This window comes from Mangifera indica, chromosome 6 (assembly GCF_011075055.1).
Source record: "Mangifera indica cultivar Alphonso chromosome 6, CATAS_Mindica_2.1, whole genome shotgun sequence".
Taxonomy (NCBI): Eukaryota; Viridiplantae; Streptophyta; class Magnoliopsida; order Sapindales; family Anacardiaceae; genus Mangifera; species Mangifera indica.
The window spans coordinates 18,637,427-18,650,404 of record NC_058142.1 but is presented as its reverse complement, the minus strand read 5'-3'; the positions used below and the strand labels follow the sequence as shown (position 1 = coordinate 18,650,404).

The 12,978-nt window shown below is 34.9% G+C and overlaps 1 protein-coding gene across 3 annotated transcripts; it reads left to right on the top strand.

Annotated features, from left to right (window-relative positions):
• The first annotated feature begins 1,277 nt into the window (after window positions 1–1,277).
• Window positions 1,278–10,062, top strand: LOC123218297. 3 transcript variants are annotated; one of them, XM_044639669.1, is made up of 10 exons: window positions 1,278–1,531; window positions 2,077–5,268; window positions 5,363–5,443; window positions 6,481–6,561; window positions 7,540–7,692; window positions 7,910–8,073; window positions 8,440–8,587; window positions 8,736–8,858; window positions 9,272–9,359; window positions 9,623–10,062. In XM_044639669.1, the coding sequence occupies exons 2-10, from the start codon at window positions 2,239–2,241 to the stop codon at window positions 9,814–9,816; spliced, it is 4,062 nt and encodes a 1,353-aa protein (XP_044495604.1). In that variant the 5' UTR covers window positions 1,278–1,531; window positions 2,077–2,238; the 3' UTR covers window positions 9,817–10,062. The 3 variants fall into 3 exon arrangements, with proteins under 3 accessions (XP_044495604.1, XP_044495607.1, XP_044495606.1); XM_044639672.1 differs by lacking the exon at window positions 5,363–5,443; XM_044639671.1 differs by lacking the exon at window positions 6,481–6,561.
• Window positions 10,063–12,978: the final 2,916 nt, after the last annotated feature.

The following is a 12,978-nucleotide window of genomic DNA, read 5'->3' as shown; positions in this document are numbered from 1 at the left end:
TTTAAAACGACCAAACGACTATTTCCCACCCAAGGTTTGATGTTTTCTCAAATATCCCCCCTTTAACTATGGAAACATCAAACACCCACCCATGATTGGTTAAATTTAGCAGAACCCTAACGCTTGAAAATTTTATCTCTTTTTGCCCTCCTAAACTTTAAAAACTAAAATTTTCCCTCAGCCTAAGTTTTAAAAAATAACAGTTTCACCATAGGGTTTCGTTTTGAATCTCCGGCGACATTTCCGACTCTATTGTCGATGACCTCTCCCTCTCAAAGCATCCCCTCATTCCAGCGATCTCTTTCCTCCCATTTGGAGGTCTGATCGACGTCGGAGAAACCTTAGGACTAGGAAGACGACCGTCTTCCCAGACGAAGACGACGACTTTGTCTTCCTCTGGGAAGACGAAGAACTTCGCCTTCCAAGGTTTCTTTGACGCCGATCGGACCTCCAAATGGGAGGAAAGAGATCGTTGAAAGGAGAGGATGCTTCGGGAGAGAGAGGTCGTCGATAATAGAGCAGAAAATGTAGCTGGAGATTTCAAAACGAAACCCTAAAGTGAAACTGCCATTTTTTAAAACTTAGGCTGGGGGAAAATTTTAGTTTTCAAAGTTTAGGGGAGCAAAAAAAATTATATTTTAGTTGGGCAAAAATAAATTATATTTTAGTTTATTTTTTAATATTATAGAGAAAATGACGATTTTACCCTTACTACCGTTAATTTTAATTGCTCATGGGTGGGTGTTTAGTGTTTCCATAGTTAAAAGGGGGATATTTGAGAAAACATCAAACCTTGGGTGGGAAATAGTCGTTTGTCCATTTAAAACTGGAAATGTCTCAAAATAGGACCAAAAGACACAAATACCTCTGAAATATATCTGAGGGTATTATACCTCGTCTTCGTCGACAACAGTTCCCAGGACAACCGCCGGAAAGAGGTCACACCAGAAAGGAAGAGGACTTACCTGGAGATTGCAGGAGAGGAAGAAACGGCACCGGAAAACTAACTCAGAAAATTGAAAACCCTAGGGGGAAAATGTAGTTTTTTAAAACTTGGGTTGGGGGAAATTATTAGTTTTTAGGGTTTAAGGAAAAAAAATCAAATTTAAGTTTATTTTTAATAATATAGATAAAATGATAATTTTATTCTTAAAATCGTTAATTTTAACCGGTATGGGTGGGTAAATAGTATTTTCAAAATTAATTGGGAAACTTGAGAAACTTTGGCCAAATATAAATTATAATTAATGTTGATATTTTGAAGTAAGAGAACAGTGAGAACAGTACCCCACCAGGGCTTTCATATCAGCATCCCAACAAAAAGATGATGATTAGCGTGTGAAAAAAGTCTTAAAATTTGTAGCTTTAAGTGGTAGATCTAGAGGAGAACGCTCTAGAGAAACAATCTAATTTAGCGTACGAAATTACGGAGATAGTAGTTTTTGTTTCGAACTAAAGTTTAGTGCTTTAGAATCATAGAGAGAGAGAGAGAGAGAGAGAGAGAAGCCCTTGTCTTTGGGGCTTGGCGCAGGTACTTTTCGATCAGTCTCTTCCTTTAAGCTTCTGATTGTAGTTTCCATGTTGGTTTTTTTTTTTTGGTGATGATTTGATGCTGAATTTTTTAGTTTTGAATGAGAATTTTGTGTTTTGAGACGAATGGTTTTAGGTTTTTTTTAGATTACTTTTTTTGGAAGTTGAAATTGAGTCCTTGAGCTGGGTTATTTGAATTCTAGATAAAGTTAGTTGTTTTTTGTTGTGGTTTTTGGTTAATTTGGGATGATGCTAAAAGAGTGGCATTTTAGTATTAGTTGGCGTGTTTGGCTGCTGAGAAAAGTGGACGAAAGTTAAAAGAGGGTGGAGGGAATTTAAATTTTTGTGCTTTTCTTGATTGAGTCTGCTTAATTTGGTTTGTCTTATTAACTTGAAAAGTAGCCAATTATGTGATCTCGTTTTGTTAAAATGGTCCAATTAGTTTTCATGTAAGATCTTATAATATTGATATCTTTTCTAAACATAGGTTTTCAGATTTTATTTATTTGTATGTCGTGCTTGATTAAAAGTCTATTTTCTATTCAGGTTCCTGGTTGAAGACTGAATTTCCCTGCATTAGAAGGTCTTGTTTTTTCAAGCAACTGAACTGCATAGTGGATTTGGGAGAATGCCAGTGTTGAGATGGAATTGGTGTGATATCCATGGCAGCTTGCCTGGGTGCATTTGGCCCAGGTGAAGTTGAATGAAATGGAGAGAAATTTCGGAAAAGGTACAATGAATCAGGCAAAAAATTACGAACAGGTTCGATACACTAATGTTGAAACTAGAAATGAGGGACCTGGTTCAGCAAATCAAAGGTTTCTCCATGACCCCTCTAGTAATATCAACACTAACATCCGACCTCCAGATCACACACTGTCTGTGGGAGCTAGACCACCTGTGCTGAACTACTCCATTCAGACTGGTGAGGAGTTTTCTTTAGAATTTATGCGGGAAAGGGTGATTCCTAGGCAGCACATTGTTCCAAATGCTTATGGTGATTTTAACAATCCACCTGTTTCTATGGGTCTGCTGGGAATGTTAGGAATTTCTCATACTGGTCCGGAGAGTGGGTCTGATGTCACAATGCTTAATACAGCAGAGACAAGCCATGGTCAGGAGTTTGGGAGAAAGGGATCTTCTGCACACGAAGACAGAGGTTATTATGATTCCGTACATTCAGTGTCACACACCTTATCGAGAAACGAAGTGAGTCAAGGGGTTCATGGTTATACCTCTTCAGGAGGTGCTGATTGCTCATCAACCAAGGTGAAGTTCCTCTGCAGCTTTGGTGGGAAAATTTTGCCTCGTCCCATTGATGGAAAGCTTCGGTATGTGGGAGGAGAAACACGTATTATCCGGTTAAGTAAAGATATCTCATGGCAGGAGCTTATGCAGAAAGCTTTGGCAATATATAGTGAAACACATACATTAAAATATCAACTTCCTGGCGAGGATCTTGATGCATTGGTTTCTGTATCCTGTGATGAGGATCTGTTGAACATGATGGAAGAATTTAATGTATTAGAAAACAGGGGACAACAGAAACCTCGTATGTTTCTATTTTCTAGTAGAGATCTAGAGGATGCTCAGTTTGGTCTGGAAAACATGGAGGTTGATTCTGAGATTCAATATGTTGTTGCTGTTAATGGTATGGACCTAGGATCACGAAAAAGCTCAATTGCTTTAGCAAGCACTTCACAAAATAATTTGGATGAGTTGCTTGGTCTAAATGTTGAAAGGGAAACTGGTCGAGCTGCAGCTGAATTGGCTGGTGCTAGCACCACAACTTTGACGTTAAGTGTACCTGCGTCTACAATTCAATCTTCTCAACCAGGGCTGGTAAGTTCCTCAAGTGCTTATCAGTTGAATTCACAGCCTTATCAGGGACTGAAAATGCACCATGGGGAAGCTAGCCAGCATATATCATCCACTTTGCACTCTACAGAGAGCTTCCCCCTGATAGATGTGAAGGGCAGCACTCTTTTATCTGCTCCACTGCAATATGACTATGGTTCAAACTTAGCAATACACGGAGAAAATTCAGGCCCCATGCCTCTCTATGGACAACTGGATCAACCTTTGGCTAAAGAGCTGGTGCATGGTGGCTTCCGTGCTGAAGATCAGGAAGTATTTCTGAAGGAGGCTAAACTCAAAAAAGTCGGATCAGCTCCTAAAATAAATGAACCTGAGAAGATTTCCCCCCTGGATAAGGAAGCATCAATAAAGGATCCAAAAACGAAAAGAGATAGCTTGCTGGCAAAGATTAATGAAACGGAAAAAATTCGAATTTCTGAAAAAGAGCATGTTGTTTCTTCACACCCTCATACTACTGTTTCAGGCCATATTCCTAGGGAAGAGGTATCAATTGATTCATCTGCAGACATAGGTTCACTGCCATTGCCCTCAAAAAGTAATAAAAAGGCTCAAGAACCTATACAGAACCCTGTGCCACCTGAGGCTTTAAATGAGGGGAGGAAGAACAATGATGATGACTGTTTTTATGCAATTGATGGAGTTTTTACGTCTGGATATAGTGATGTGGAGGCTGGGCCTACTGAATTTGGCTACCTTGAACCATCTGTGATTCCTCAGAGGGTTTATCATTCTGAGCGAATTCCAAGAGAGCAGGCCGAAATGAGCCGTTTGTCAAAATCTGATGATTCCTTTGGCTGTCAGTATCTGATTCCTCAAGCACATGGGGATTGTTCTCAACCAATTGCAGAATCCGTTGATAAATTGCACGAAAGCAGTATGGCTTCCCATACTGAGCAGTCTGTTACATCTGCCAAAAAGCTGTATACAATTCCTCAGTCAGTTGAAGCTGAACTTGCTCAATTAAGAACTCCTAAAGTAGTTGCTGATAAAATGAATAAGACAAATTCCAACATTTCAGAAGGCATGCTTGAGTCAAATTTAGAGAAATCTGAACCAAGGCAGGTGGTTCCAACTTCTTTGGTTGATCATGAAGTAACTAGAATCAAAGATATATATAAAGAGCACACTGTCAGTGACAAAGAAGCAGCTGGTATGAAACATCCTACAGCAAGTCATGGAACTCATAGTAAGCATCTGAAAGATTCCATTTCGAAACCATCAGAATATGAATGGAGTGATATTACAGAAAAAATTAACAATGGAAATGAACGTGAGGGGCATGCACAGCCTTTTGCACAAATAGAAAATCCAGTTAGAACTGGTCCTTTAAGGGATTCCAGTGTTGGTGTTGGCCATAGTGAGCAGGGGGACATACTTATTGACATCAATGACCGATTTCCTCATGATTTCCTAACTGATATGTTCTCAAAAGCAAGAATCTCTGAAAACCTTGCTGGTATGAGTCCGATGCATGGAGATGGGCCAGTTGCAAGCTGGAATGTTGAGAATCGTGATCCTAAGCGGTGGTCATATTTCCGGAACCTGGCTCAAGATGAGTTTTCTAGAAAAGATGTTTCCCTTATGGACCAAGATCACCCGGGTCTCGCTCATCCACTTACAAATATCAAGGAGGGAACTCCTGCTGATTACAGCTATCCCCCTTTACAGCCTGATGGAAGTGCAATGACTCAAAATGAATTGCATATCAATGTTGGTGAGGACATTCAGCGAGAGTCATCTAGTACTGTTAGACCCAATACCATGGATATGCGTCAAGATAACATGCATTCTCATCTCCAGGGTGATCAAAGTGTGCATTTACAGGGCATGAACGGTAGAATACCAGAGTCAGAATATGAGGTAGTTCTGTGTTGCATTTATGTTTGATAATCAGTGCACTTGACCATATTGTTGATCTATGCCTGCCTTTTGTGATTTGTCTTTTCTACTTCAGGAGGGGAGGCTGGATCTCCCCAGTACCAGTGCACATTTTGTTGATCTTGGTTTGGGAGATTTTGATATCAGTACGTTGCAGGTAAGGTGGTGGCCTATATTCTGTTGCTTCTCTGTGAATTGTAATATAGAAAAAGACCGAATTCTGCTCCTTTATCTTTGCTTCTCTTTTGATACTTGCAACACACATAATGAGTTGTGGGCTGTTTGGTATGACTTTTCAAGTAGACTTATGGAAGTAGTTTTGTAGAAGTAGAGTTTATGAAGATGGAGATCTTAGAAAAGAAGGTGTTGGTTGTTTGATCGTGTAAATCTACAATTGCTTTTTAGTTCTAAATTATCAAAAAGGGATTTATTATTGAGGAATATAAAGTAAAACTTTTAAAATAATATGGAGGTATCTTTAACTTATCGAACACTAAAGAAGAAAACTTGAAAGGAGCTTAATGGAAATGCCAACTTTTGTAATTTATTTTATTTTTATTTTTTGAATGTTTTGAGATGATTAGAGAATTTGTTGTTGCATCATTATTTCTTTAAAGCTAGCTTAGTAGGTGAAATTATTTTTTCTTGCATAATTGACCTGGGAATCAAATTCCCATTACAGCCCAAGAACATGGGCAAGGTGGAAGGAGAGGAGGGTATATGGATGTAGGGGTACCTCCCATTATGTAGGCCACTGATCTATTGACATCAGACACATGAAATGAATTTTTTGTGCTGTTGATAACGTGGAAACTCAATGGAAGAGATGCTCAGCTGAAATAGGCTAGCAATCATTTGACCAGGATATTGGATGGTGTAGAACTGAAATTCTAATTTATCCTGTTCCCAAGCCCTTTATCTGTCAAGTTTAATTTTTTTAACTTATGATTACAATTGTTTGAGCTACAAGAGGAACATCTGTTGATGCGTGCCACTGATCATGTGCAAGCCATGCCTTATATTGGACTAATTTTATGCTTCTCTCCTTAGTTTTGTTTTGACTTATGATTTACGGTAGAATACCAGATTCAGAATATGAGGTAGTTCTGTGTTGCATTTATGTTTGATAATCAGTGCACTTGACCATATTGTTGATCTATGCCTGCCTTTTGTGATTTGTCTTTTCTACTTTAGGAGGGGAGGCTGGATCTCCCCAGTACCAGTGCACATTTTGTTGATCTTGGTTTGGGAGATTTTGATATCAGTACGTTGCAGGTAAGGTGGTGGCCTATATTCTGTTGCTTCTCTGTGAATTGTAATATAGAAAAAGACCGAATTCTGCTCCTTTATCTTTGCTTCTCTTTTGATACTTGCAACACACATAATGAGTTGTGGGCTGTTTGGTATGACTTTTCAAGTAGACTTATGGAAGTAGTTTTGTAGAAATAGAGTTTATGAAGATGGAGATCTTAGAAAAGAAGGTGTTGGTTGTTTGATCGTGTAAATCTACAATTGCTTTTTAGTTCTAAATTATCAAAAAGGGATTTATTATTGAGGAATATAAAGTAAAACTTTTAAAATAATATGGAGGTATCTTTAACTTATCAAACACTAAAGAAGAAAACTTGAAAGGAGCTTAATGGAAATGCCAACTTTTGTAATTTATTTTATTTTTATTTTTTGAATGTTTTGAGATGATTAGAGAATTTGTTATTGCATCATTATTTCTTTAAAGCTAGCTTAGTAGGTGAAATTATTTTTTCTTGCATAATTGACCTGGGAATCAGATTCCCATTACAGCCCAAGAACATGGGCAAGGTGGAAGGAGAGGAGGGTATATGGATGTAGGGGTACCTCCCATTATGTAGTCCACTGATCTATTGACATCAGACACATGAAATGAATTTTTTGTGCTGTTGATAACGTGGAAACTCAATGGAAGAGATGCTCAGCTGAAATAGGCTAGCAATCATTTGACCAGGATATTGGATGGTGTAGAACTGAAATTCTAATTCATCCTGTTCCCAAGCCCTCTATCTGTCAAGTTTAAATTTTTTAACTTATGATTACGGATGTTTGAGCTACAAGAGGAACATCTGTTGATGTGTGCCACTGATTATGTGCAAGCCATGCCTTACATTGGACTAATTTTATGCTTCTCTCCTTAGTTTTGTTTTGACTTATGATTTACTGTCAATAAACATTTGGAGTTTCTATTTAACCTCTTTATTCCATTTCCGAATTTTGTGACAGATTATAAAAAATGAAGATCTGGAAGAGCTTATAGAACTGGGTTCTGGCACTTTTGGGACTGTTTACCATGGGAAATGGAGAGGAACAGATGTTGCCATTAAGCGAATAAAAAAGAGCTGTTTTACTGGTCGTTCATCTGAGCAAGAACGATTGGTGAGGTTGCAGTTGTTTTTTTGCCTAAAATTACATAGATTTGGATTCAAAATAGATGTTACATTATGGGATTATGGTGGAGAGTATTTTTCACCATGCACATGTGGCATAATGATATTCTACTGTTTGATTAGTGCTTCTGTTCAAGTAGCTAGCGCTCATTAGCGAGATGGTATTTGCTATATGTTTCTCATTAATCAATTATATGTTCATACAGACTGTGGAGTTCTGGCGTGAAGCTGAAATTCTTTCAAAGCTTCACCATCCAAATGTGGTGGCCTTCTATGGTGTGGTGCAGGATGGACCGGGAGGAACACTGGCCACTGTGGCAGAATTCATGGTGAATGGTTCTCTAAGACATGTTTTACTTAGCAAGGACAGGTAATTTCTTTTTGTATAATTTTTCCTTGATTGTGCGGAATAGAGGCTTCAAACTTGAGCTCAAAATAAACTAAAATCAAAATTATGTTTTATTTTATGAAATAGATATAATATACAAGTATCTTGTAAAGCATTCAATAGATTAATGTATATATTGAGCTATCAAGGTGAACTTACAATTTTTAGTACAAACCTCAATTGATGAACTATCAAAGTGAGCTCAAGTTCTTTCAGTTAAGACATGAATTTTGCTAAACCAAGCTCTGTTTCTGAATCATGGTTACTCAGTTAATAAAATTCTAGTTGATTGGCACACATACTTCTGTGGCTTTCCTCTTTATCTCATTTTTTTCAATCAATATCCAGGCAGCTTGATCGCCGGAAGAGGCTCATTATTGCAATGGATGCAGCATTTGGAATGGAATATTTACATTCAAAGAATATTGTACATTTTGATTTGAAATGTGACAATTTGCTTGTCAACTTGAAAGATCCTTTACGACCCATTTGCAAGGTAATGGTAGCTATCCCATACGAATTTGCAAACTTTTGATGAGTGTTGCTTATTTAATGGTCTAATGTCTTTTTTCTTTTCATAAAGAACATATTTATGGTCCCAGGCCCAAAAAATGTTTTAAGAATAGCATTATTCTTTTGTGCAGGTTGGCGATTTTGGCTTGTCAAAGATTAAAAGAAATACCTTGGTTACTGGTGGTGTGAGGGGAACCCTTCCTTGGATGGCTCCAGAGCTCTTGAATGGTAGCAGTAGCAAGGTTTCTGAAAAGGTATTGTCCTGATATTCAGTTTTTAATTGTATTGGTGAAAGAACAATCCTGGGCCTCTGCTCAAATGTTAAAGAATTGGAGCATGGTTGTGGTAGGCCTTGGTTAAAATCTTGACTAAAAAGAAAAAAGAAAGATTATCTATACATGGTTGATTCGAACTGTAAGCTAATATTTCTGATGATATAATGTTGTTTATGTCATCTGCTACGTATAATAGAGAACAATTCTTCCCTAAATCTCGTTTTATATTGGTTTAGGATGGAGCTTTGCATATACATTTAACTTGGTTTTGAATAATATAGGTCACCTGTTGACTTTTCTAAATATGGGTTCTGTTATGTTCTTGGCCAATCATGGAAATCATGGACAACTTAATTGCTCGAAGTTTTACTAAACCTCTGATGGATTGGCAGGTTGATGTGTTCTCTTTTGGAATTGTCCTTTGGGAGATTCTCACTGGTGAGGAGCCTTATGCCAATATGCATTATGGAGCGATCATAGGTTTGTGTCTCCTGCTGTCAGTCTATGCCCTCCATCTTAATTTTTCTTGTAATTACTTATAGTTTGTTTGAAATTGGCATTTGGCTGTTGTTTTTAATTATTCTGCTGGTGCAACATTTCACAAACTTCTTGCCAAAAAAATAAAAACATTTCACAAACTTCAAAGAGCTACTAGTCCCACCATACCGTTGGGTAAATTAGTTTTTTTTTTTTTTTGAAAAAATATTACTCAGTAGTTTGATTACTTCTTGCAAACTCTACAGGAGGTATTGTCAATAACACTTTGAGGCCCCTGGTTCCAAGCTCCTGTGACTATGAATGGAGATTACTAATGGAACAATGTTGGGCTCCAGATCCCGTGGCACGCCCATCATTTACAGAGATAGCTAGACGATTACGGGTTATGTCTGCAGCATGCCAGACTAAATCACATGCACAGAATCAGGTAGCCAAGTAACCGCAAATGATTCTCTTATTATGCCAATTTAGCCATCATGATGAGATACAATAATGCCAGTTATGTATATATGTTTTCATATATGTTCTCCATATAAAGTTGTTGTGTATTTATATACAAAATAGCAAGTTGTTGCTCACCATTGAAAGGGTAAGATATGATTTTGGTTTGTGCAGAACCTGGAGGAATTGTTTATACATGTAAATCTATCATGTGTCGATGGTAAAAAATTGAACTTTGATCTGAGTTTTGTGCCTATGGGGTTTTGTCCACTGCTCTCCGTCTATCTGGATGCAAGTACAAGATCAATCAAGCATTATTGTAATATATTAGAAAAGTTAGGATAGTTTAATATATTGTAAAATACATATAATAAAACCTTCAGAAAAATTCTTAAATCTAAATTGATTCAATTTCATAGTCAAAATATTTGATAGGATCATAATATAAAATTGTCCAGAATTTGAGAACTCTTCTGGATAGTCTTTGTTATAATATTTTTAATAATTTATATAAGTATAACAAATTTATGAAATTTTGATTTAAATGAATAAACATATAATAAATGTAGTTGATGGGTGTAGTGCTGGGCCAACGGTTCATCGGGCATGCGGGGTTGTGTTGGGCTGAAGATTTACACAGTTTTGGGCCTTTAGGTGAGGTTAACCTGCAAAAAACTCAAAGCCCATGACATGCCCTTATATTATAAGGAGGGGTTGCCACGTTAAAACAAAATTTTTAATTTTTTTTTTAACCAAAAAAATTAAACAAAATTCATTTTTCAATTACTAAAACTAAGGATAGTAATCTAGACATTTTATTAATAATTTTTCATTTATAGTGCAGAAATACCATAATTACATAATGAAAAATATTATAATATATTACAAATAAATTCATTTATATAATATACAATTACAAACATAAGTATGATATGTATCATCATTTATATAATGTACAATTACAAATATAAGTATGATATAATCTAGATTCTTGAATTCTTTGAAGAAATCTTTTACGACCTGATTCTGTAATTTGAAGTCATTTTTTATCTAATCTTTTATTCACATGATCGTCTCAACCATGTTTGAGTGTAAATTAGATTATGTATTATTTTACATGTATCTATCTACACTAAAAACATATTTCGATGCTATAGTCAGCATTGAAGGGGTTAGTAAATCTTGAGCTATGGTGATAAACACAAGAAACTTTTTTAATTTATTTTTCACTATACCAAAACATTTAATTTCTCATCACCATATCTTTTTAATAATTTTTGGATAATAATCAATATTAATATAATTATAAAACTCACTCTAATTTAAACTTTGACCCACATACTACTTATCTTTGTCCAAGAGCAACTATATATATAACTTTATTCTACCTAAACTATCGAAACTTATCTCAGGATTAGAGCTCTGTGCCCTCGTTTCATATTTATTTTCATAAATATTATATATTTCCAATATAAATTCTTCAACATCATATATACAATTAACAATGCTAATAATTAATAAATTATCATTGATAAGTATCTAATAAATTTTTTACTCATAATATTTTTGGAAAGTATTATGATTCTTATGTTCTTTAAAAATATCACTAATTTATAATATAATATACAAACTTAAACAAATGGTTAGATATTATACATCTAAGCATTGATTCTTGACTATCTTCTATGGCTATAACATTTCATTAGAGTCATAATAATCTTCCAATCATGATTGATAAAAAAAAAAAAAGATTTTTCAAATCTTTTGATTGAGTATTAAATAACCATGTTATAGGTATTTTATTCCCTTTATATGCTTTTAATATGAGATATGCTAAATTCCATATAGTTTTAACATTTGTTTTTAATTTTTTTTCATCTTACCCCATTGACTTTTATAATTCATGATATACTTTCATCCGTGATGAAGATGATAAAATATATGCGGTAACATATTTAGTTATTGATATCTCATCTTTAGTCATGCTCAAACCATATGGTGTTATTAAATTAATAATATTACATATACATTTGATATGAAATAATCTTCCATTAAATGAAAGATATATATGATTCAACATTAATTTAGTAACTCTGTCATTGTTTTTTGCATTATCAATACTCATTATAAAAATAGAATTATTAATTTTATATTTATAAAAAATATTTGCTAATGTTCAATAAATTGTAAGCCTACTATACGAATATTTTAAATTTATAAATGCAATTACTTTTTTGCACAATTGTTAATCAGAATCAATATAATGAATAGTTACGTGTAAGTACCCTATGTGTTGATTTGTGGTTGCTCATAAGTCTGAAGTTATTGAAATAACTTAAAATTATAAAATTTTCCAATAATTTTTAATTTCATTAATTCATAATTTCTAAAAATGTCTGACTTAAGAGTATATATAAGAATTCTTTTAAATGCGAGTTGAACACTATTTGCATTATCTACTCTAATATTTCATCTTAGTGTAAAAAAAAAGGTGGTCAGAAGCAACAACATACTTAGTCATGTATTCTCGTATTTTCATTTGATCGTATGTGAAAATGAATATTTCTCTTATGTGCTCCAAACTGCTCGGACCTCCTATTACACTGGCATTAAGACCAACATATCATAATTTGGTGAAGACAATTTGTTGTTGCTCTCTAAGCTTGTGTAAAATTTTTTTACAATAATCTGTAATATGTCAGCGAAGATGTCTCGTGCCACCTAAACTTGCATATGTTAAACATAAATCGTAGTGTTTGCACACTGCTCAACTAATTACTCTTCCTTCGATTATTTTTTGTATTTGATTGAAGTGATCTTACACTATAGACTTTTAGCCTTTTTTTCTTCCTATCAAACCTACGGTAGTTCTACTTTCACCAATTGGTGCTCCATCTGTTCCACATGGATCATCAATAATATTATTAGAGCTAATATGATAATATTCGAATTGATTAAAATTTTTTGACCCTGGATTCATTTGTGAAATATTTTAATACATGAAAATACGAAAAATAATAATTGATTAACAAAATTGAAATGAAAATTAAATTATAAACACAGAAAAATATTGTGTCGTGTCGTTTCGACTTCTTAAATATTAAGAATTTAAAAAAAAAATTTAAGACGCGACTATAGTGTCGTGCCAAATCGGGTCAAA